We start from the raw sequence: 24,582 nt of genomic DNA, 5'->3' as shown, positions 1-24,582 counted from the left end.
AAGATAACCCACAAGTTAAGAAACTCTCGCGAGATGGTTGAGGTTAGTCATTGACCTCGAATGGTTGAGGTTAGTCATTGACCTCGAATGGTCAAGGTTGGGCATTGACCTCAAATGGTCAAGGTTAGGTATTGACCTGGAATGGTCAAGGTTAGGCATTGACCTCAAATGGTCAAGGTTAGGTATTGACCTGGAATGGTCAAGGTTAGGCATTGACATTGAACGGTCAAGGTTAGGATAGGTCGTCAGGCAGCGAGTCTCCCGAGAGTTTTCGCACATTTTCGGAACTTGTCACTTCCATTCTAGACACGACCGTCGCCTACAGGCCCCAGCATGCACCTGTCGGCAGACCGGTGGGGCCAGGATGAATCCGAGGTCGAAACCACATCAGACGCCAGGCAAAAAAAAGAAGAGAAACGGTCCTTGTATTTAGTGTGTTTTTAATGGTATGAGGCCTTAAGTAGAAGCCAGCACATGATTTATGCTCCTGTGAAGCCATGTTTGTATATATTAGTTGCACTCAGTGGGATTTGGACGTTAATTCGAGGATCACTGCTCGGTTGAAAACATTTCACCACGGCCTTTGCGGGCCTTTAAAAAAGATAAATTTGATTGTTCCTTATCTCAGGCCTTAGTCTGTTAACACATCGTTTTAGTTGTATATCACGTTTGTTTAAAATTGGTCTCACATATGCGGTTCACACACTGGCCAGCAGGTGGGAGTATTTCTGTAGGAAAGCATATGAAAGTTCATCCTAATTACTACTTTATATTCTATAATATCATAGAGCTTTGTGCTTGACCCCCTGTTGTCCCTAACATCCATCAATCCAACCAGACTTCCCACTCAGCTACTGCACTTTTTATGTTTTAGTGACACCACTATCTGACGTATACAGATTCTAACATATTAAGAATTCAGCATACCTGTTGTAACCATGTCGGCTAACTTATTTTAATATATGTAGCAGTATTTTTTTTTTTGCTTTCCACATGTAGAGGCCTACAGAAAGGAATCCAAATTAAGCCAAACGTTTTATTTTTCAAGTGTGATGCATTAGTTATATAACATATTTAACTAAAAGAAACTTGTTTAATGTTTCGTGTGTTTGTAGGAGTGGAGAGAAGAGGAAAGAAGGCACACCCAGACTGTTCATATCTTTTAGATTTGTTGTCATATCCACTGTTTTCCAGTAAAACAGGAGGTTCCGGTTTGTGTCTTTCTTTGGCTAAAATAAAAAACGTCCTGTCACTTCTTCCCTCTAAGATCATGATCCTCTGTAAACTACTCATGGCTATTATTCAGTTGCCTCTTTTTTAAAATAAAGCAATGGAAACAAAGCCACTGACTCACCCTCTGGTTTGTTATTACTCATACTTGGTGGAAGAACTTGTGCAGAAAGTCAAACTTGTTGTTCTGATGGCGTGCCGGTAGCAGCCGGCGTGCTCACATTGGACAGATCTTGATGCTGTCAGAGCTGGAGCTGAACTGGCCGAGGGCGAAGTCCAGACCCACCCCGACCCCGCTGCCCACCCCGAAGGCGGCGTAAAGCGGCTGGGTGAAGTTGGCGCGGAAGGTGTGTAGGTGTGTCATGCTCTCCGCCACGCTGTAGAACGCCAGCATCCCGATGGACAGGTCCAGGTAGATGCCCAGGCGGGGGGAGTAGGTGACCGGTATGTCCTTCTTCTCGTTGTCGTGCATGGCCGAGCAGCAGGTGTCCGACAGCTCCAGGGTCCAGGACTGGGCGTTGTAGCCGAGCCCCGAGCGGGCGTCCGCTCCCTTCCTGGTCAGCGCCCCGTAGACGACGCCCATAGAGGAGCCCCGGCCTCGCCACTCCGCCTCCCAGTAGCAGCGCTGGGCGTACAGCGGGCTGTCGCACATCACCTGGGTCCAGCCGTCGAAGCGCTGGGGAGTGTCGGGGTAGGGCTGCCCCGCCGCCTGCAGCGTGGCCTTGGTGTTGCCTTCGGAGAGGGCCAGCCGGCGGTGGGCCGTGTTGGGGTCAAGGATCAAGCTCACCGCGTCTAGAGGGTTTAATGGACAGTTATTCACATATTCTGGAAAATTAATTCTTCACCTGGATTGTCAAATGATTTGTTGTGTTTTTGAGTTTCTTATATTTTATTTATTGATTTATTTATATTAATTTTTCTCCTTGTTTAAACAATTTAGTCCGTCCCTCTTTTAAGTTTTGTTTTTACCTATTTTTCCTATTATTGCTATTAATACTTTTACCTGCTACACCATCTCCTTATCGGTCATATTTTTATAATTATATATTATATATTATAATTAACTACTCCAGCTAATTATTATAACTGCTAGATGTGATACTGTTGTTGTGTCATATTTGTGATTGCCATGTCTACATACAGAAAAAAGAACTTCTCAACCGTGCTGGTTTATAAGGTGATGAAGACCATGAGATACAGTTGAAAGCCCCAGAAAAAAACTAGTAAGAGGACCTTGAGTTGGGTTTGTTTTGTCAAACTACAATTTCCAAGGTCAAAAATGAATTTTAATGCTTAACTTTTATGCCAACACAGACGAGAAGTACTGTGAAACCGTAACAGATACTGAGCTTGCATGTTAACAGATCATCTCCATGGCAACTGAGCAAAATCGCTTGCTGATGAAGACCATGTGATGTGATTGAAAGTGCTTGAAAAAGCTGCTAATTGGACTTTGAGTTGGGACTTATTTTTATCAAATATTGACCTTTTAACGATTGTTATAAAGGAAGTGATATGTTTTTATCTTTTTCAACCCCTGCAGCATCTGAACTGTAGTGAAACATGGAGACTCACACTGCAGGAACTCCTCTCTGGTCCTCGGTTCCGGTGCCTGGATGCTGTCAAGGTTGATTTCTCTCACTGGGAAAGCAAACGATACATCACTTCATGCACAGAGAAGCACAAAGAGTTACGATGCATGTGTTGATTCAGATAAAGTTACTCACGTGCAGGGAAAGCAGGAGTGTGATTCATGGTGCCGGTGGTGGGCAAGTCCAAGAAGAGGCCGGGGTTAACTTGTCCATATTCAGGTGAAAGGACTGGAGGAGCCAAAAGAAGGATATTCATTTATATAAAGGCTGTTGTCTTACTTTGTGTTGTCTGAACAAATTACTAGATTAAGCTTGTTTGATACTCTTCAATCTATTTAATTAGAGTATATGAGTCGGAGTGTGATCTTACATGGGTTATTAGTCTCGGCAATCGGGGTAGCCGCGGTGGTGCCGCGCCGATGGGAGCGGAAGAGGCTGCTGATCGACGACATCCGACTGAAACCTGACCCTGAAAGGAAAAGGAGATGGAAAACAAGATGTGTAACACTCTGGTGTGAGCATTTACTGTCAAAGCTCAACTATACAGGTGTTTTTGCTTTAGTGAAAAGGTTGGTATTGTACCTCCGGGTGATGCTTGAGCTGGAGCTGGAGCTGGAGCTGGAGCTGGGGCTGGGACTGGGGCTGGAGCCAGAGTGGCTGGGCTCCGAGTCGGGCTTGGTACCGCAGCAGGGACGGCCTGGATCTGACTGGACCTGCTCCAAGGAGACTGAGACTCTCTGCGGCTGGGGTTGGGACTGGCTCTGGGACTCGGCCTCAGATTGGTCTCCCTCACTGTTTGGAGGACATGTGGGATGTTAGATCAAGTTTGGGGTTACGATCATTGTCAGTTGATAACAGCTTACTAAGTATATATATATATATATATTATATAATCATACAGTGCTAGAAGCAGATTATAAGTATGTTTACAATGCCTTACAGACATAGGCGTCATAGAGAGTGTTACCAACATTTCTTGCAGTAGGAAGTAACAGCCACATTATCATCAGGAAGTCTTTGTTTTTAAATCAAAGCCGGTGTGACCAACCCGCCGGTAAACAGAGTGAACCTACCTGACTCTCTTTCCTCTTTCCTCTGTCTGTCCCGGTCCCTCTCCTGGTCCCGCTCCCGCTCCCGTGGTCTTGGTGAGCTTGTGTTACTTCTGTCTGCTGCAAAGAAGAAACATATTTTAAAACACATTTTGACTGCTCCATCCAGAGTAGTGACTCACACTGCAGGTTCATTTAGAAGTTTTCTTCAACAGCCTCACCTCTTGGCGTGTCTCTACTCCTCACGTCTTGACCCCTGACGCCTATACCTGAATAATAAAATGTGAATATGACGTTTAAGACGGGCTGCATGGATGAATTACTTTTGATATTGTCACATGTCAGAGTTCATTACCAGGTCCTCGTCTGTCTGTACTCCGCGCTCCCACCGAGGGCGTATTAGCTGCGAGACATGACAGAAATCACATTATATAAAAGATGACAAAGTGAAAAGATGTAGATGAAAACACTGGACATACCTGGTGAACGGTTGTTTGTATTGCGAGAACCCAGACCAAACACTGTAGAAAAATGAGAAATTAGTTTTTTGAAATACTGACTTTCTTATATATCCAAATTAAAAAATCTATACTCACATTTTAAAAGCCCTCCTTTCTGTCCTGCACCCCGGCTGGCTGGATAAGATGAGAGGAAGTTAGCAACACAACTACCACTTTAGTTACATTTATGTTGAAAAGAAAAATGTTTGGCACTTACAATCTTTCAATGTGAACAGAGTCGTGTCGTTGACTGGAAGAGAACAGACGATTAGATGAAGATAAGACATGAAAACAGAATAATAAAACAAGATAGGAGGATCTTGTGACAGACCTTGTTTGGTGATCTTGCTCAGCTCCTGGTTGCACAGCTCCTCGACTCGATCCCTGAGGTCTAGGATGGATTCTCGTGCAGGCTCAAAGGAAGCTTCTGGGTTGACCACCACAGTGGGAAGGTCACCCGACTCCAGGGGGCTGCACAAGGACTCGCATGTCTGAAGGACAATATGGTGGTTAGTTATGGGGAAGCTGAGTCTAACCCTCCACCACCACCTTCTTCTTCTGTCCAGCCCACCTGCAGGTAGTGGATGTGGTCCTCGCAGCGGGCCAGGTCCTTCATCTCCGTATCCCTCTTCCTCAGCTCCTTGACCTCGGCCTCCAGGTTGTCGGTGACCTCCTGAGCGTGGCCCATCTTCTCTAGTCTGGCCTGATCCAGCAGCTCCTCCAGCAGCTCCTGCAGACGCTCCACAGAGCGCTGCAACTCCTGCAGCACCTGCTCCGTGTCGTCTTGCGTCTGGTCTGCAGAACGCTGGGAGAGACAAAGTGGTCTCAGTATGCCAATATACACATACCTTCCAGTGGAGAAAACATGATAAAGTGCCCTCTAGGGTGCCCCTCTAGTGGAGAAAACATGATAAAGTGCCCTTTAGGGTGCCCTTCTAGTGGAGAAAACATGATAAAGTGGCCTCTAGGGTGCCCTTATAGTAGAGAAAACGTGATAAAGTGCCCTCTAGGGTGCCCGTAAATGCTAGAAAACTGACCCCTATCTGAAATAACTACTGCAGGGTTAAGGGGAGTTTCCTTTTGCGAAACAGTGCACTTGCTAAATCAGTGCAGCCAACCAACCTTCATCCCCTCCATCATCTTCTTCATGTCTTTCAGCTCCTGCTCTCGGTCTTTCAGCCTCTGCTGGTTCTCTGTCTGCAGCCCCGACAGCACTTTCTACAGGAGGGTGCAAAAAGACACAACATTGAAAAGCAATCTCACACAAGCACGAGGAAACAGCTGAGTGAGTGTGACACAGAGGACGACATGAGAGGGTGGAGCGTTAATGCGTGGAGAGGAATGTAGTTAGGAATGTCCTCAGCCTGGATGGAGCCACAATGAGACACAAAAGGAGAGAGGATGACACCCTCACACACACAAAGGACGGTTAGCAGGAGGATTGTCACCTATTCTAGAAGCAGCTGCCCACTTTCTATCTGTTTTAAATGTCAGTTTTACACCACTTACTAAAAACCAAACACTTATATAAAACACTATATTATTTACTTATATTATTACTTATGTAACACTTATACTAAAACGTGCCCTATTGGGTGCCCATAAATGGAGAAAACATGATAAAGTGCCCTCTAGGGTGCCCTTACAGTGGAGAAAACATGATATAGTGCCCTCTAGGGTGCCCTTAAATAGAGAAAACATGATAAAGTGCCCTCTAGGGTGCCCTTACAGTGGAGAAAACATGATAAAGTGCCACCTAGGGTGCCCTTACAGTAGAGAAAACATGATAAAGTGCCCTCTAGGGTGCCCTTACAGTGGAGAAAACATGATATAGTGCCCTCTAGGGTGCCCTTAAATAGAGAAAACATGATAAAGTGCCCTCTAGGGTGCCCTTCCAGTGGAGAAAACATGATAAAGTGCCCTCTAGGGTGCCCTTACAGTGGAGAAAACATGATAAAGTGCCCTCTAGGGTGCCCTTAAATAGAGAAAACATGATAAAGTGCCCTCTAGGGTGCCCTTACAGTGGAGAAAACATGATATAGTGCCCTCTAGGGTGCCCTTAAATAGAGAAAACATGATAAAGTGCCCTCTAGGGTGCCCTTACAGTGGAGAAAACATGATAAAGTGCCCTCTAGGGTGCCCTTAAATAGAGAAAACATGATAAAGTGCCCTCTAGGGTGCCCTTACAGTGGAGAAAACATGATATAGTGCCCTCTAGGGTGCCCTTAAATAGAGAAAACATGATAAAGTGCCCTCTAGGGTGCCCTTCCAGTGGAGAAAACATGATAAAGTGCCCTCTAGGGTGCCCTTACAGTGGAGAAAACATGATAAAGTGCCCTCTAGGGTGCCCTTAAATAGAGAAAACATGATAAAGTGCCCTCTAGGGTGCCCTTAAATGGAGATAACATGATGAAGTGCCCTCTAGGGTGCCGTTCCAGTGGAGAAAACATGATCAAGTGCCCTCTAGGGTGCCCTTACAGTGGAGAAAACATGATAAAGTGCCCTCTAGGGTGCCCTTAAATAGAGAAAACATGATAAAGTGCCCTCTAGGGTGCCCTTCCAGTGGAGAAAACATGATAAAGTGCCCTCTAGGGTGCCCTTAAATGGAGATAACATGATGAAGTGCCCTCTAGGGTGCCCTTCCAGTGGAGAAAACATGATAAAGTGCCCTCTAGGGTGCCCTTAAATGGAGATAACATGATGAAGTGCCCTCTAGGGTGGCGTTCAAGTGGAGAAAACATGATAAAGTGCCCTTATATTTGATATTGGATCACATATCTGGTCTCTGAGGCCGGTCCAGCATCCATCCTCACCTGCTTCTCCAGGCGCTCAGCCTTGGTGGACACACACTCGTGACCTTTGTGCAGGTTGCTGGTGCACAGCCAGCAGACGAACATCTGACACTGGCGACAGAAGAACTCCTGCAGGTACTTGTGCTCGGTGCAGATCTTCTCGGCCAGGTTGCTCGTGGGCGAGATGAGCTCATGCTGCTTCAGGGCCTTCTTGGTCTTGTGGGGCTTCAGGTGGGCGTCGCAGAATGAGCTCATGCACACCAGGCAGCTCTTGACCGCCGCTTTCTGCTCTCCTTTGCACATGTCGCAAGGCACCGCCGTGGAGGAGAGCTTCGCTTTGGGTTTGGATGCAGTGGAGGCTGTGACACCACGGGCGCTTCTCATGGACTCACGTACATCAGATTTGCTGGCCCCTTTGCGGAGCTGCTCCACGGCCTCGGCCAGCATGGTGTTCCTGCACAGGGTGGGCTTGGGGCAGAAGGTCTGGCGGCACTGGGGGCAGCTGTAGATCCCCTTGGGGTCGTCCTTGCTCCAGTAGTCCTTGATGCAGGCCATGCAGTAGCTGTGCCCACAGGGGATGGTGACCGGATCATTAGGGAGATCCAGACACACGGGGCAGTTAAACTGCTCCTCTGTCCACAGTTTAGCACTCATCCTGACACTGCTTACTCAGAGATGTCGAAGCAGAACAGTGGAAGAGAAAGATGCAGACGTGTATAAAGAGGTAAGGCTTGCCTGGACTGACAGGAGGAAACTGGTGTCTCAGGTGAGAGCAGGGAGAGGTGAGGTGAGGCGTGGCCAGAGCTGCCAGGCAGGTCGAGCGAGGAAAACGGGTGTTGGTGGAAAACTGCTAAATGCAACAAGAGTAAAGGTGATGAAGTGATCATTTTATCATTTCACTAAACCAGAGGTGTATTCAGATCCTTTACTTAAAGCAGCAGTAAGTAGAAATGGAGCAAATATGATTAAAAGATGTCTTCATTCTTTTCTTTTTAGTTATGATGGGATAGATGGTCAATTGAAATGTGTTGAATTAAACTTGTGTCCCAATAATTCAAGTTAGTTTTTAGCTCTAACTACTAATTAAAACAGAAATTAATTTACATTCATCTTTATTTTATTTTGTATTAGTTTTTAAACAGGAAATATAGTTTGGGTTTACTTTTTCGTAAAGGATATAGTTTTTTTTAAATTTAATTTCAGTTTAAAAAATATTTTTCACTGCTTATTTTCGTTTACTATAATAACCCTGATTTGAAGGACTATTTAGAAAACTCTTCTTCCTCCTATAATCTCTAACAAAGGCCTATAAATGCAGTGATTACACTGATCTTCTCCAGTACAGTCATCATAATATTCTTTGTAGGTCTATCATTACAATATACACTAAGCACAACTTGTCACTAGGTGGCAGTGTTACATCTATGTTTAGCAGCTGCAGCTTGTAATAAGTATAATTTTATATATCTATATATATATATATAGATCTATATATCTATATAGATCTATATATATCTATATAGATATATAGATATATATAATTATTATTATAGCTACACCTATGTTTAGTAGCTGCAGCTGGTAATAAGTGTAATTACACACACATATATATATATATATATATATACACACATATATTTAATTACACTTATTACATATATATATATATATATATATATATAACATTATTATTATAGATACACCTATGTTTAGTAGCTGCAGCTGGTAATAAGTGTAATTATTATCCATTATATAAAGAAATAACATATTATAGAGGTTATAGTTCAGATAAATTCATGCTGCTGAAGCACCCTGTAGCCAAAGAGTGTTTAACTGTCAAGAGAGTTCCCATAGCACAGCCCAATCAAAATAACTGACTAAATAGAACAATTAAGACGATATAGTGTGGTATATGAGCTACTTATTACTTATAGATTATAATATTGTTGACAGAGCCAAACAAGAAGTTAATGTACAGAAGATAAAACAACAAGAGAGGCCTTGTCTACCAAACGATTTTTTTTTAAAGCGAAGCCGGAAGTACTCAATGGGGAACCCTCTCATACCTTCCAACTAGCTAGCTAGCTTCTACAGTGGAGTTAGGTCTGTTTATCTGACTTTATGAGTCGTTTTTAAGTTTAATAAGATGTCAAATAAAGCAGTGAAACGTCCAGGAGTTGGTGTTGGAGTGCTGGTGACAGACCCAGCCCATCCAGGCTGTGTTCTCCTCGGGAAACGGAGGACACTCATGGGCAAAGGGACCTACCAGCTGCCTGGTGGACACCTGGAGTTTGGGTAGGTTGCTAGTTAGTTTTTCTGTCATTAGGAGAGAAAATACAATGAAATAAAAAGTTATAATTGAGCCGAATTATCCCGAAGTGTTCAGCAAACATCAATATATGGTCTGAATTTGCATTGTTACAAGTGTTTGCCAAATAAGTGAGCACAAACACAAAATTAGCTATATTTCCAATGTAGTTTGGTTCAGTGTGGTTTCTTTTTAAAGGTCCCCTATTATGCTCATTTTCAAGTTCATGCATGTATTATATGTTTCTACTAGAACATGTTTACATGCTGTAATGTTAAAAAAACTCTTTATTTTCCTCATATCTGTCTGAATATACCTGTATTCACCCTCTGTCTGAAACGCTCTGTTTTAGTGCATTTCAACGGAATTGCAACAGAAGTTGCTAGGCAACAGCTTTGGTCCATGTTTACTTCTTGTCAGCTGATGTCATTCACATACACCGCAAAAGGAAATAAACTGGGACACATTTAGAATGTTTAAAACTGTGAAATGGTCTAAAAATTTTAGATTTGTGACATCACAAATGGACAGAAATCCTGACAGCTTGTTTAAAAAACAAAGGTTGCGTCCGAAATTCCATACTAACGTGCTATTTAGTACGCTAAAACAGTATGTGAGGTATTTTAGTATATCCGAAATCTTAGTATGAAACCACGAATTCCATACTATTTCCGGTGAAATACTACAGTATGCAACGCTGGACACTACGGCAGCATAAATATCCCACAATGCAATGCGGTAGTGACGACAACGTTCATAACGGATGTTGACGGGCAGCTCTGTAACATCAATAACGCTTCAATTTAACTGTAAGCATAAGATTTCACTTTGCTAGGCGTTAATATATATTTTAAATGAATTCAGACTTGGTTACATGAGGTTGGCACGGGTTACCATGGTTACATGTCTCCAACCGGCAAGGAGGCTCTCAGTAAGTGACGACGTAGATTACTGCTCAGTGCGTCCGAAAAGATGCATACTACTGTTTATATTCACACAAAAGTATGTTGAACGATAGTACACATATTGAGTATGTAGTGCATAGACGAAGCCTGTGAAATGGTCTATATATATTGTAGATTTGTGACATCACAAATGGACAGAAATCCTGATGGCGTGTTTAAAAAAACACAGTTTATGTGTGTATTTCTCTGTGGATTGAGTGTTTTGATACTTTTACAGTATCTATGTTGCTCTTAAACCTGCTTTATAATAAAAAAAAGACATGAAATACATGAAAAAATTTCAATATTGGACCTTTAAAGAGATCTCAAATGGAGGGGCAGTAGTCTAAATATGTTCCTCAATGTGCTGTACATATATGACGTGCATGTGATGGACTTCCAGTGGATGTGACACTCGTTTCTATGTCATTGAAAGGGAGACGTGGGAGGAGTGTGCTCACAGAGAGGTGTTGGAGGAAGCAGGGGTGCGCTTGATAAACGTCAGCTTTGCCTCAGTGGTGAACTCCATCCGACTGGAGGAGCAGTACCACTACGTCACCATCATCATGCAAGGACAGCTGGACAGGACGCAGCCGGGAGAGCCGGAGAACCTGGAGCCAGAGAAGAACGAGGGTATGTGAAGTGGAACTACTGTTTTTAAATGGAAAAAAATATATATATTCCCCCTCTACCTGAGCGGTTCTCTCTCTTCCAGGTTGGACGTGGACGCGGTGGGACCAGTTTCCTCCAGAGGACGAGCTCTTCTTGCCGCTAGCCGGTCTGAGACAACAAGGCTTCCAGCCGTTCAGGAACACAGCAACGAGCACTGAAACTCAGCTTTGAAACCGCCTGGGACACTTTTATACAGACATACCTCTTGTATTACATCATGTTTTTCTGTTATGGTACATACTGCAATGTTTTGCCAATATTAAAAACTATTTTTTACAAATGTAGTAGAAGCAATTCATGACGTACAGATTGTCATTTATTGGAAAGCAACAAATAAAATGCAATTTCGATGGGCGAATTGGTTTCACAAGTGTTTAAAATACACAAAAAAATAATCTTTTTATAACTCTTTGGCGCCAGATAATGTTTATATTGATTCAATGATATAAAAATATACATGGGAAGTTTATTAACAGACAATTCAGATCATTCAAAGACACTTCACAGCAGTTTTATAATAGCTGAACCAAGGGTGCATTGTTATTCATCAACAGATACATTTCCAGACTTTTGATTATAACTTATCAACAAATTATTTTTCCTAAAATCCTAAAACGTTGTGTCATCTAGAGCTGGGTGCCGGTGACACCCACTGCTAACAGCACGGTCCACAGCGTTGCAGCAGTGGTCGCCACGGCACCGTTAAAGGTCTTGTCGTGGGCGTAGTTGATGATGTGCAGGGCTCCGCTGTAGGCCTCCTCACAGGCCGGCTGGATCTGATCCTCGGGAAGCTCGAAGCCGAATGTGCCGTTGTCTCTCAGCTCAAAGGTGTACGCGAGGGGGATCCCCTGCATCCGAGCCCAGTCTCTGGATGAACCAGAGTTGGCGTCTGTAGAAAGAGGGTACACGTTTTAGTTTTTACGCTGCAAGCACGGCTAGAAATGATGACGTGTGGACTTACACAAAACATCCGGTGAGGTTCCTACGGTGTAGTTCATCCCGTGGACCCTCCGAATGGCGTCTGCGGCACCCAAACCCACCTCCATCTGAGGAACCAGACATTAGCTTTTGTCATACAGTCACTGAAAGCATCTACACCAACTCTGTGTGCCTACATACTGGAAGGGCACCCTAGATGGCACTTTATCACGTTTTTTCCATTTAAGGTCATCCTAGAGGGCACTTTATCACGTTTTCTCCACTGGAAGACAACCCTAGAGGGCATTTTATCCTGTTTTCTCTACTGGAAGGGCACCCTAGAGGGCACTTTATCATGTTTTTCAATTTAAGGGCACCCTGGAGGGCACTTTATCATGTTTTCTCTACTGGAAGGGCACCCTAGAGGGCACTTCATCGCGTTTTCTCCAATAGAAGGGCACCCAAGAGGGCACTACATCACATTTTCTCCACTAGAAGGGCACCCTAGAGGGCACTTCATCACGTTCTCTCCATTGGAAAGGCACCCTAGAGGGCACTTCATCACATTTTCTCTACTGGAAGGGCACCCTAGAGGGCACTTCATCATGTTTTCTCCACTAGAAGGGCACCCGAGAGGGCACTTCATCACGTTTTCTCCACTAGAAGAGCACCCGAGAGGGCACTTCATCATGTTTTCTCTACTGGAAGGGCACCCTAGATGGCACTTCATCATGTTTTCTCCACTAGAAGGGCACCCGAGAGGGAACTTCATCATGTTTTCTCTACTGGAAGGGCACCCTAGAGGGCACTTTATCATGTTTTCTCTACTGGAAGGGCACCCTAGGTGGCACTTCATCATGTTTTCTCTACTGGAAGGGCACCCTAGAGGGCACTTTATCGTGTTTTCTCTACTGGAAGGGCACCCTAGAGGGCACTTTATCGTGTTTTCTCTACTGGAAGGGCACCCTAGGTGGCACTTCATCATGTTTTCTCTACTGGAAGGGCACCCTAGAGGGCACTTTATCGTGTTTTCTCTACTGGAAGGGCACCCTAGATGGCACTTCATCATGTTTTCTCCCCTAGAAGGGCACCCGAGAGGGCACTTTATCACGTTTTCTCCACTAGAAGGGCACCCGAGAGGGCACTTTATCACGTTTTCTCCACTAGAAGGGCACCCTAGATGGCACTTCATCACATTTTTTCTACTGGACGGGCACCCTAGAGGGCACTTTATCATGTTTTATCTACCATAGCGGCATCCAAAAGGGCACTTTTGCTGCACCCGAGTCTACCAGTGCAGCCGATAGTAATGTTTTAAAAACATAAACATATAGAACACCCGACAGGCTGTCCTTGCATCAATTTGAGAGTGTTCATAAACCACTCCAGCTCCAGGTTCATTCATTTGAGGTTCATAATTGAAAAGAAACCTCGTCACATCATCCATGAGATGTGACTCTGCGTCTTGCCAAGCCAGAGGAACATGCTGTAGTTTGAGTGGCTTCCCTCCGCTAGAGTCATACTGAAGCCGGAGAGACGAACAGACATAATCCTGCTTTGCATAATTCTCTCTGGATTGTGGCTCCAGTGGGTTATTACCTGCTTCAGCCTCCCTCCTATCAGCAGCCAGCCGTTCTTTTTCCACTATCAATGCTTCACAGCTTCCTCCTGCTCTGTTCTGTCTTGGCAGATGAGGGCTGACCGCTCTCGGAGTGTGTTAATGGCATCCGTCATACGTCGTATGTGGTCTGTATACACTATGTGAAGTCGTAATGCATTTCAAATATTCTGTATATCCAACACACAATCCAAAGATTCATGTTAACGTGAGTACCGAGGTGTTTGTAAAAGATCTTTTTGTGATCTGCATAAGCCCCGTTTCTATGGCAATATGCAGAGTACTCTCCTTATTGATGTAGAAGCATGCAGTGCTAATCAGGCTATAAAGATGCACATACACTTTTATCCTGACTTGTTGTGTTGTTGTGTTGTGTTCAGAAACGTGTGTGGATGTAAATACCAGCTCATTGTAGTTGGAGGCGGTGTAGTTGGGGTTTCCATAGGGAACCAGGAGCAGCTGGCCGTAGGAGTGGATGGTGAGGAAACACAGGTAGTCCTCCTTCCGGCTTCCTACCAAATTAGCTACGGCCTGGGCCTCGGGCTCGGACGCAGGTTTGCTCCCGCAGTAGATTTGTGAGCAGCAGTTAAATGATACCCCGATCGCTGTGAAAGCAGCCAAAGAGATGGAATAATCTGACAACTTCAATATAAATGTACGCAAAACATTTATGTTTGAAGTTGCATTAACACATTTTGGCCACTCTTGGCCTGTGAAAGAGCATCATGGGACATTGAGTCCAATAAAATGTGTTGTAAGAGGTGTTAAAATTCAATACAACAGACATACAGTACAACTGGCTATCGTTCAACGTGTCAGCTTTAAGTCAAAGATGTCAGTTTACATACTGAATTCACTTGATGGTAGATACTGTTGGCCCACAATGCAATGCACAGTGGAAATGTAGCAGCTTAGAAAAATTAAAGGGGCACTTTACACACCGGGGGCGTTACAAATACACGTCATAAAATTGCAAAACACTCGCCTGTGCATATTATATGTCTAGGGCTTTTATTGTGAAAGGTAAGAACGGAAGGAGTGGATCTGGTCTTTTAAAAGATTCTCGGGAGTTTCGAGAGGCGGCGAGTTGCGTCGGACGCCCGTGATTTGCATAAAGTAGACGAGCCCTCAACTTTATGTAAATGAGGAGCGAGCGTCGTGACGCCTAGTCTCCCGAATCGCGACTCCACGCTACCAGAATGCATTGCGCGGCTGCTTTCATAGACAATGAATGGGGGGCGTGGAAAGCACGGAGGCTGTGGACGCGGACCATTACAATCTAGGGTGTGGAGTTTGAAAGATGTAGCTATTTACTAGGCAGGGAGGGTAGAATGACTTGTAGTACTGAGTTGCATTGTGGGAATTGTAGGATCCAGCGTTTCCGGCGCTTCAGACTGCTCTTTTGTACCCCTTTAAAGGTGCCAAGTGTGAGCATTTCTATTAGCTCCTGATGAGACAGCTTCAGAAAAAAGCAGTTTTCTTTGTGCACTTGCTTCTTATCAAAGCAACAGGCTGTATAATTACAGAGATGGAGAAGCACAACAAGACTCACTGCCCCAGGTGGCGTCAAAGTTGCGGTTGAGATCGGTGCCGTAGCAGTCGCAGCCTGAAGGTCCTGGTGACCTGTTCTTCCTCCACAGTCGAGTCTACGGGTCAAAATCAGTTCAGTCAGTTAAATCAGCTGGTTCTGCTCGTTCTATCAAGTTATTAAGAAATTAAATGACCACTTGTACATACTTTAATGCTGCCATGGATTGCTGTTTGATATAATTTTTCCATTCATCGTATTTTGAAAATGAGGTGATTTTGTACTTGGGTCATGTTGAGCACCAGAAATCAATTTATCCACTGATTGAATTGCAGCTCGTTGTAACGTAACCGTCATTCTCTAATATCCTGCTCGTCTGTGGCTCGAGACTCAGAGACCCTAGAAAAAAGTAATTTGATAAAAACCCATCAAACACAAGCACTGACTGTGTTGTCCTTCCAGGAGTGGATGTAGCCGTCCATGTTGAGCACAGGGGTCACGTAGAAGTCCATGTTCTTCATCATCTGTTGCATTTTTGGGTCGGTTTTGTACGCATGCAGGATCTGAAATGGGTCAGATTGATATATTGGAGGATATGTAGTCATCAACTCTAGACATGATGTTACCCCCTCAACAAAGCTAAATAAAAACGGTTTGGAAAGTAAATAATATTCTCTCTTTACAGGTATCTTTACATGTTGCAAAATTACTTTTACTCTACCACGAAAGATTCATAATATGCAGGTTGTGCAACGAACTGGCAACCACTTGTTGTAAAGTGAATGCAAAGGAGCGTGGGAGGGAGAATGCGACATCTAGTGGCTGAATGTTATCAATAGCACCTTTAAATAATAAGTGGTGTTTTTTAATCGCGTGTCTCTTACCTGTCTGACAAAGTACTGGCAGAAGGCCGGGGCGATCCATTCCCTGGCGTGAATACCACAGTCCATCCAGATAGCTTTCTTTTTCGCTCCTGTATTTACGCCGATCTGGAAGAGGAATTCATACAGCTTCTTATTAGGTTGATATATAACACAAACAGGGCCGGCTCTAGGGTAAGGGTTCAACCCCCCAGAACCCGAGCCCTGTAAACCGCAACACATCTCAGACATTACAATGGTTTTAAGACAAAATTCAGATTTTTGTTTTCATAAATAACGGTATTTATTACAATATAAATAATAGGGCTATCAAAGTTAACGCGATTATAATGCATTAACGCATCATATAAAACTAGAAAACTTAAGGAATCCATTGGTATCAATCATGTCATACTAGCTTGTCGACAAGGAGGTTAAATAACGCTCCAAACTTATGCTAAATTTTGGCGAGGAAAAACTGTCATGACCTCTGACCTCCAGATATGTGAATGTAAATGGGTTCTTTGGGTGCCAACGAGTCTCCCCTTTACAGACATGCCCACTTTATGATAATCACATGCAGTTTGGGATTAATACACTCCCGTTTCCTTCTGGGATTTAATCATTTCTGATCTGAAATTAATAAATTACAAAGCTTATTTGACCTTGAGCAAGCTAATAGTCCTCTTCTCATAGGTCAGTCCGTATTCCAACACGGTCACAACATCGGGGTTATCCTTCGCAACCTGAGCCATCCAGTTGGTGATCTGTTGAGTGGAATACACACATTACACATCATGATATGTGTGTGTGGTGAAAGTCAAATTAAAGTGTGTGAGAGCAGCGATCAGGCCTTCTTACCTCCGGCATGGGATGGTATTTGTAGTAGTCATACTCCGCTCTGTTGCATATGTCAAAATACATGCAACACATGAGAAGCAGTGGTTTTGTGAACCTCAATAATATTATGTTGTACTTGTACAAAAACGTCTTAAATAAAAATGCTGCCACAGTGGCGTCCCCTCAGCCTCGTTGTAGCCGCCAGTGTGTTATTTCCTGAATGAAACTCACCTCTCCACCGCGGCTGCTCCCACCGCTGAAAGCAGCACCACAAGGCTCAGTCCCACAGAGTTAAGCATTCTCACTTTGTGAAAGCAAACTCCTCGTTTGCAAGTGTCGGCGACACTGACTTCAGGACGGTACGAGCCTTTATAGAAGATATCCATCAGATAAAGATACACCTTTGTCTCCGTCGTAGACCACCGGCAGCACACACGCACGCTATCATTGTGTTGGTTAATGATTCATCTCAGCTGAGATCCCTGACTTTATATCCTTTAAAATAGGTTGGTGATGATTTTTTTATATCTTTAATTGCAGTTAGTCATTGTTATATAGTCACCAGGGTCAGATTGTTTTGAAAATTGATAAAAACACAGCCATAAAAACAGACTGGAGCCACATTCGGTTGCACTAAATTGCTGTGTAAGCTGCTTCTCTCTTGGCTGCTGTTAGCTACCTTTTTAAGTGTGACTTTTTTTGTTTCTCAACTGCTAACTTTTTAAGATTAAACATACTTACATGTATAAGCGGAGCAGTGAACGGCTGTGAAATCAGCGCCGTTTGTGGTCAACAAATGACAGAGTGCAAATGATATTTAGTCGAGTCTGTTGAAACCCTTCCTCGTGACATGACATGATATGTGTAATTCATATGGTTTCCTATGTAACCCACATCCTAGTCTGAGAGTAACAGCATTGTGTCCAGCCACACAGGAGAATATGTTTTTATAATATGAATACAAGAGGGAGAAGATTAGATAAGGTACATTAAGTCAAGGACATGAAAAGAAAAAATAATGAGGCTGCACTAATGAAAAAGAGCAAAGGTCCACACAGAGCTCTGTCGTAAATGCAGGTGTTGCACATGTTATTTATTCTGTTTAACAAAAGGAACATTTTGGGGGACAACCTGTCAATAAAAGGCTATTTTTGATTATTTGATTTGGACATTTTTAGTAAAATTTTAATTAATGGTATTGGTTTTCAGTTTGGAGGTGAAAGTTTTAAAAAATAAAATCTGAGATTTTGAGAATAAAGTCATATGTTTACGAGAAAAAAAAGTCGTAGTATTATGAGAATAAAGTCATAATATTGTACGGTAGTAATTTTACGTGTTATTTAATTTTTTTCTCGTAAAGTTATGACTTTTTCCTCGTAATATTACGATTTTTTTCTCCGTTAAGTTATGATTTTTTTTTTGTAATATTACGACCTTTTTCTCGTAATATTACGACTTTTTTCTGTAAATCTCAGATGTTTTTTCCCTCAACGTGGCCCTAATACTCCGTAGTACATTTGCTCTTTGGCCCTCACTGCATTAGACTTATATACTCTATACTTAGACTATAAACTGTGTTACCTTCATCACAATGATCAAATGTTTTGCGGCTCAAGACAGATTTTTTTTATTTATTTTTTTGCCTAAAATGGCTCTTTTGATAGTAAAGGTTGCTGACCCCTGCACTATACTAAATGGTAATCATTACCTGCTAAACATCAACATGTTAGCATTGTCACTGTATGCATGCCAGCATGTTAACATCATTTAGTGCAGCCTAGCATGACTGTAGACTCTTCGTAGTTTTGTTGCGTAAAACCTTTAAAGGTTATTGTACGCTAAACGTGATTTTTATTTTGAAAATCATGGCTTAACCTTGGGGGGTAACTGTTTATAGTTTCTGGTCAAATAACATCCTTTCATTCAGGTAATTATTAATTACCTGAATCCTCTGTTATTGCTTGTTCTATTATATGAAGCTTATCATTTGGTAGAGTTGTTATATAAGATCATTATCTGTAAAGGATCTCACTATCCATAACCTCCCTATCAGTTGGCATGCTTTGACATATCAGCAACCGTGATACAACAATAGTCTTTTTTGGCATTTAAAACACATTAGAATTTAATCATGATAATACACCAGAGGCAAAAACCATGTTTTATTCATCAGTTAGGCTGAAATGCAGCTGGTGAACATCATCTGTGCTCAGGTGGACTGCAGGACATTATAGGCTCAATCGAATCTAGTTTTTCATTTTTAGAATAACAAGCTCTAATGGTATCCCCGCAGTGCGCTGCTGAGGAGTCCTCATTGTGGTCTTCAGATCCTGCGTTTGGTTTATTAAGAATAAAAATAAGAATATAACATTAAACCACAACTTGCTCTGCTGTAACACTCAATATTTTGCAGCATTTTGAGAGTATTCTTTTCTCTCTACGTGTGTTTGCATTGCTGCATTGCAGTATACTTTAGTAACACAATGTGCTGAGGTAGTTGGAGTCTGAGCGTGTGATTTATTGTCATGCATTAAAAGTTTTTCCACATTGAAGTTCTGTTGGGAAAATTGATCCAAATGAACTGACGTAATAGGCTCTCAATGGAAGGGACTTTAACTCGGACAAGTTTAAATTAGAGCTGTCGAAGTTAATTTGCTTTAAAGCCACTAATTTCTTTAACTCATTAACACCTTTTTAATAAACTTCTTAAAAATCCAACAGTCGCTATTCAGTCTTTCGGAGATGGTAGTCGGCTAAATTTTAAAGTTATAGTGAAGATACCGGTATCATATGAAACTAGAGAACCTAAAGAATCCATTGGTACCAACCATGTCTTACTAGCTTGTTGCAAAGGAGGTTAAATAACGCTCCAAACTTGCGCTAAATTTTGGCGAGGAAAAACTGCCATGGCCATTTTCAAGGGTGTCCCTTGACCTCTGACCTATTAAAGGTCCCATATCGTGCTCATTTTCAGGTTCATACTTGTATTTTGTGTTTCTACTAGAACATTTTACATGATTTAATGTTAAAAAAAGCCCTTTACTTTCCTCATACTGTCTGCCTGAATATACCTGTATTTACCCTCTGTCTGAAACGCTCCGTTTTAGTGTATTTCAACTGATTTGCAACGGAATTGCGTTGCTAGGCAACAGTTTGGGTCCATGTTTACTTCCTGTCAGCTGATGTTATTCACATACACTGCAACCAGGAAATAAACTGGGACACATTTAGAATGTTTTCGTTTAAAACCGTGTAATGGTCTAAATATTGTATATTTGTGACATCACAAATGGACAGAAATCCTAACGGCTTGTTTCAAACGCACAATTTCTGAATACGGACTGTGTGTGTTTCTCCGTATATTGATCGTTTTGATAGTTTAACAGTATTTATAAAGCACTTAAACCTGTTTTATAATATAAAAAGACATGAAAATCGCACTTTTTACAATATGGAACCTTTAAATAATTGACAAATCTCCCTTTAAGTTGCGATTAATGGTGATTAACTATGGACAATCATGCAATTGTTTAGATGTAAAATTAAATATGCTGCCACTATAGAAAGGTCTGCTTTCTTTGTAGACAGACATGGTGGTTTGTAGGGCTCGTTCATGTAATATCTGACCAGCAGATGTCAGCACAATGCTGAGTTTAGATCAAATCTGTAGCATAAGATAGTCAGTGCTTGCAAACACCTGTACACCCATTATACAATGACAGTTCCTAATGGGAGGAAATCATCATCTTAACTTCAGAAGTGCACAATCTCTTAATAAAAAGCAAGTTGTCAACTAATAACTTATGTAACTTGTTATTCTTGGCAAATCCTCACCAACATCCGCACCGTGCTTTTTAATCCGAGTTAGCCCTTTGAGATTAATTAGTGTAGGAGTGCAGCCTTTCCTTTTATTCAGAGCTCTATCTGCCTCAGTCTGTTCTATAGCCTGACAGTAAAACGCTTGCATGTTAACTACGCCTCAGCAACTCAAGTCTTTGTTCCCACTCCTTTGCTGACATGTGCATCTTGTCTATTCATAAGCCGCTCATAAGATATAGAGACAAGACCTGTCTCGGTTTCAGCGTTGTGTGCACAAACCGACGATGTGTTCGTGTCGCAGACAGAGAATCAAAGCGCACATCACGGGCTGTTTCTTCATAATGATGGATGAAAGCACTAATGCTTTTGGATGAGAGGGGGCCAGGCCGCTCCGCTGCACTCAGACACAAGCTTGTCTGTTTAAGCCTCGCTGATAGCATCTTAAAGTTTGGTTTAGGGAACATTTTACGGTCACTCAAGCAGTTTATATCGGCGTTGGACTCGTTGTTTTATGAGGTGCAGTTGACTTGGAGAGTGCATTTGGTGAGGAAAAGCTGTCTAAACATCTGGACGGACAAACTTTTTGGCGCATACATTCCTGTGGGTTCTTATGGGTCGGTGGCTTTTACAGGGTTTCTACAGGGATGAGCCCTAAAACCTGGAAATGAGCGTTTTAGCACTTCCGGTTCCCTCGTCTGGAAGTCAATAGATTTTTAGTTAGATGCCTGAAATAAGGTCTGTGGTTAACACAAGCTGAAGAGATTCTAACGTCTTGTTCTACGATATAAAATGCTTCAATAAATACCCCATTGAAGCCTTTATGTGTCTTAAAAAAGTGACAAAATGAGACTATTAAACGCCAACTTGTCCGCCCTTACAGCCTCGTTGTGTTCATACTCATGCTGTGGTGTAGTTCGTTTACAGCCGAAGAGCCGTAAACTAAATGGTATGACTGTACTTTGATGAAACGCATCAATGCTGGTGTTAATATTGACATTTCTTACCAAATATATTTAATAATTTCACAGGTTCAAAATGGCTCAACACGCAATCTAGTATTTTAAATCAGCCCTAAACCTTGCAATCCTCCAATGCCGAGATAGAATCGACTGTTTGGGATTAATCTACCTCATGAAATTTTAATTTAAAAAAGAAAGTTAACATCCTCCAGCCCCTTTTTGGGTGGAGTTAGGCTCAAACTTGGATGTGAAGGTATTAGGATTAGGAGAACGTCCTTGTGTGAACAAAGAAGTGTTGTCATGTCAAGGATAAATACACACACCTGAGGCCATGGACGTGTACGGTAGTGTTTTTATCATATGGAAAAGTTCCCCTTGATCTTTTACTAGTCAACATCTACCTGTCTGTCTGCAACATGAGGAGATGATAATCACGTGATTACAGAGGTCATTATAATGCCTACAGGAACTGCACGGGATTATATTAAATAATTATCTAGTGAAATTAAATTCTTTGTAAGGGAGCCTCTGAAACCCTTTAATGACTCTGGAATATTTTCTTGCTACTAACATTAATAAAAAAAATAATTTTTAAAATTTTAGACGGGTATCAGACAGTTTTTTAACCAGAGAAATACCACATTTGATTGGTAGGCCGGTTGTTCGAGATTAGTGTTTTGTACGTTATGTTATAGTGATGTTTGTCATGTTTTTAGTGACGTTTGTGGCATCTTTTCCATGCTTATGTTACGTTGTTTCCGTACGTATTTCACTTAGTTTACGTACTTATTTTAACCAACCATGACGTTTTTCCTAAACCTAACTATAAGAGGATTTGTTGCTTAAACCTAACTGCGGACGTTACCGTAGTTTTGTTGCGTGGCGAACAAATGACACACGAAATGTCCTAATGTTGTGCTATTTATACACCGTCCCGTGAGATCGGGTTGACTTGTGTCTTTCGAGTGATATTATAAGGCAATGTTCCTCCACTAAGGACAATTCCTCTCATTTTAAAAGTTCATGTATATTATTATTAGGGCTTATCTCCTGATTCAATACTAGCACGATACTTGGGTGCGATTGGATAGCGATTTTTAAGTATTGCAATTCGATATTACAATTAATTATTGACTTTTTCTTACGATCCATGTCCTAAAGCGGTTCAAACAACACAATCGTGCACCTGCCGATGAAGCAAACAATCATTTTGAGAAGTCAAGTTAAAGTTCTCCTGTTTCTAGCTTCAGGAAAGATGAGTGTTTGTTCACCGTTATTGACTGAGCTGTCCTGAGGCACTTGTTTGCCCTTAAAATTAGCAGCTTTTACGCAAATCGGTAGCTTTAGTGCTTCACCTGAGCTGCTTTTGCTGCAGTTCCACTAAAATAAAACAACACCAACACCAACAAAATGCCTCTACAGGATGTTCTGCCACCCTGGAGTATCAGCGGGTGAACAGTTCCTCATCTCATCAGACATACTGGTCATGACCTGCGTGAGGACACAGTGAAAATCAATGTGGAGCCGCTGCCAAAACTTGCCAAAAAGCATCGTCGGTTTGAGAGGAAGCAGAAGGGAGCGACTTTTGGCATTCCTTTAATAAGCTGTTATCTTAAAAAAACGTGGAAGAAACACCAGCACATGTTGGCCAAGCTGGAACACCACACACACACACACACCGCCCACACAAAGCGGCGTATAAAAGCAGCAACAACAGCGGCTGCATCACTTGTTAAACCATCAGCGGGACTGACAGCAACCGTCAAGCAAATCGCAAACACAAATAGTGAAGCCCTTCCTCCCCCACAGTGCAAAAAAGACTCCCCCGCAGCCTACGGACATTTTTCAAAGCGGCGGTATCATTTCTCAAGTGGTAACGCGCGGACTAAATCCGGAGGCGCTCCGAGATCGTTCCCCATAAACAAAGCCATCACGCTGCACATCAGGAGTCCCAGAACCCCTCGCCGTACTCCTGCGGGGTCGGCCAAATGGAAAATCTTACAGTTGTTGCACAAGCTGCAGAAAAACATCCAACACACTCTCCAGTTTAAAACACATCATTTATAACAGTCAAAGTGTAAACAAGAAAAGAGTGAAAGTTCTTTCAACAACCGGATGTCCAATATCTATTCCTGTGCCAAAAAACTACTAGTAACCATGGCACCCATCCTCTGCTTTAAATCACCGGGCAATTTAGGGGGGAAAAAAAGGTATCCGGTACTTGCCTTTAAACGCTGCAGAATTGCGGCTCTTTATCCAACTGATGATCCTTCCTGACATCCTGCACGACCTGGAGGTTGTTCACTCGAGCAGAGAAATCAACAGCGTCCATTCCTGGAGAGAGAAAGAGATTGTTCCGTTATCGATCCGCCGAAATGGGACATGAAATTAAAGTAATTTATTGAAAGATTACTTCTAACAAAACTGGTGACACTGATGCTTTAATTGAGGGACCTGAGAACGATTAAGACGGCCTTTCAGGCAGGGCTGGTTTAAGCTTTTATGGGGCCCTGGGTGATATTTAATCATTTTTTATCTGTCCAAAATGTACCTTAAAGGGAGATTTATCAAGTATTTAATACTCTTATCAACATGGGAGTGGGCAAATATGCTGCTTTATGCAAATGTATGTATATATTTATTATTGGAAATCAATTAACAACACAAAACAATGACAGATATTGTCCAGAAACCCTCACAGGTACTGCATTTAGCATAAAAAATATGTTCAAATCATCACAAACTGCAGCCCAACAGGCAACAACAGCTGTCAGTGTGTCAGTGTGCTGACTTGACTATGACTTGCCCCAAACTGCATGTGATTATCATAAAGTGGTCTGTAAAGGGGAGACTCGTGGGTACCCAGAGAACCCATTTTCATTCACATATCTGGAGGTCAGAGGTCAAGGGACCCCTTTGAAAATGGCCATGACAGTTTTTCCTCGCCAAAAGA

The 24,582-nt window shown here is 42.5% G+C and overlaps 3 protein-coding genes across 5 annotated transcripts; 1 reads left to right on the top strand and 2 right to left on the bottom strand.

Annotated features, from left to right (window-relative positions):
• Window positions 1-587: 587 nt before the first annotated feature.
• On the bottom strand, window positions 588-23,327 carry trim25l (tripartite motif containing 25, like). 3 transcript variants are annotated; one of them, XM_037761674.1, is made up of 16 exons: window positions 23,295-23,327; window positions 7,185-7,827; window positions 5,494-5,589; window positions 4,943-5,176; window positions 4,703-4,862; window positions 4,589-4,621; window positions 4,468-4,506; window positions 4,351-4,392; window positions 4,227-4,274; window positions 4,093-4,140; window positions 3,896-3,991; window positions 3,405-3,614; window positions 3,193-3,291; window positions 2,958-3,050; window positions 2,806-2,871; window positions 588-2,022 (listed from the first exon to the last, which is right to left on the bottom strand). In XM_037761674.1, exons 2-16 carry the CDS (start codon window positions 7,815-7,817, stop codon window positions 1,448-1,450), a joined length of 2,472 nt encoding a protein of 823 aa, XP_037617602.1. In that variant the 5' UTR covers window positions 7,818-7,827; window positions 23,295-23,327; the 3' UTR covers window positions 588-1,447. The 3 variants fall into 3 exon arrangements, with proteins under 3 accessions (XP_037617602.1, XP_037617601.1, XP_037617600.1); XM_037761673.1 differs by lacking the exon at window positions 23,295-23,327 and having other exon boundaries at window positions 3,896-3,988; window positions 7,185-8,622; XM_037761672.1 differs by lacking the exon at window positions 23,295-23,327 and having other exon boundaries at window positions 7,185-8,621.
• Window positions 9,027-11,442, top strand: nudt15 (nudix (nucleoside diphosphate linked moiety X)-type motif 15). The gene is made up of 3 exons (XM_037761811.1): window positions 9,027-9,458; window positions 10,852-11,048; window positions 11,131-11,442. Exons 1-3 carry the CDS (start codon window positions 9,310-9,312, stop codon window positions 11,256-11,258), a joined length of 474 nt encoding a protein of 157 aa, XP_037617739.1. The 5' UTR covers window positions 9,027-9,309; the 3' UTR covers window positions 11,259-11,442.
• LOC119484010 (carboxypeptidase O-like) lies at window positions 11,386-17,647 on the bottom strand (the record flags this gene model as incomplete). Its single annotated transcript, XM_037762566.1, has 10 exons — window positions 11,386-11,976; window positions 12,049-12,133; window positions 14,026-14,228; window positions 15,176-15,269; window positions 15,598-15,714; window positions 16,036-16,140; window positions 16,677-16,778; window positions 16,873-16,912; window positions 17,083-17,218; window positions 17,593-17,647. Coding segments are annotated over 10 exons (1,200 nt in total), but the record flags the coding sequence as incomplete, so codon positions are not given.
• Window positions 23,328-24,582: the final 1,255 nt, after the last annotated feature.

The sequence above is a fragment of the Sebastes umbrosus genome, chromosome 24 (assembly GCF_015220745.1).
Source record: "Sebastes umbrosus isolate fSebUmb1 chromosome 24, fSebUmb1.pri, whole genome shotgun sequence".
In the NCBI taxonomy this organism is placed as follows: domain Eukaryota; kingdom Metazoa; phylum Chordata; class Actinopteri; order Perciformes; family Sebastidae; genus Sebastes; species Sebastes umbrosus.
Note: the sequence above shows the minus strand (reverse complement) of the source record. Positions and strands in the feature narration are given on the sequence as shown.

Coding starts and splice junctions, on each gene's coding strand:
- trim25l (XM_037761674.1), bottom strand. CDS start 7,817: ATGAGTGCTAAACTGTGGACAGAGGAGCAGTTTAACTGCCCCGTGTGT. Junction 5,177..5,493: donor AGATGATGGAGGGGATGAAG/GTTGGTTGGCTG, acceptor TGTCTCTCCCAG/CGTTCTGCAGACCAGACGCA. Junction 3,051..3,192: donor TGCCGAGACTAATAACCCAT/GTAAGATCACAC, acceptor TGGCTCCTCCAG/TCCTTTCACCTGAATATGGA.
- nudt15 (XM_037761811.1), top strand. CDS start 9,310: ATGTCAAATAAAGCAGTGAAACGTCCAGGAGTTGGTGTTGGAGTGCTG. Junction 9,459..10,851: donor GGTGGACACCTGGAGTTTGG/GTAGGTTGCTAG, acceptor TGTCATTGAAAG/GGAGACGTGGGAGGAGTGTG. Junction 11,049..11,130: donor GGAGCCAGAGAAGAACGAGG/GTATGTGAAGTG, acceptor TCTCTCTTCCAG/GTTGGACGTGGACGCGGTGG.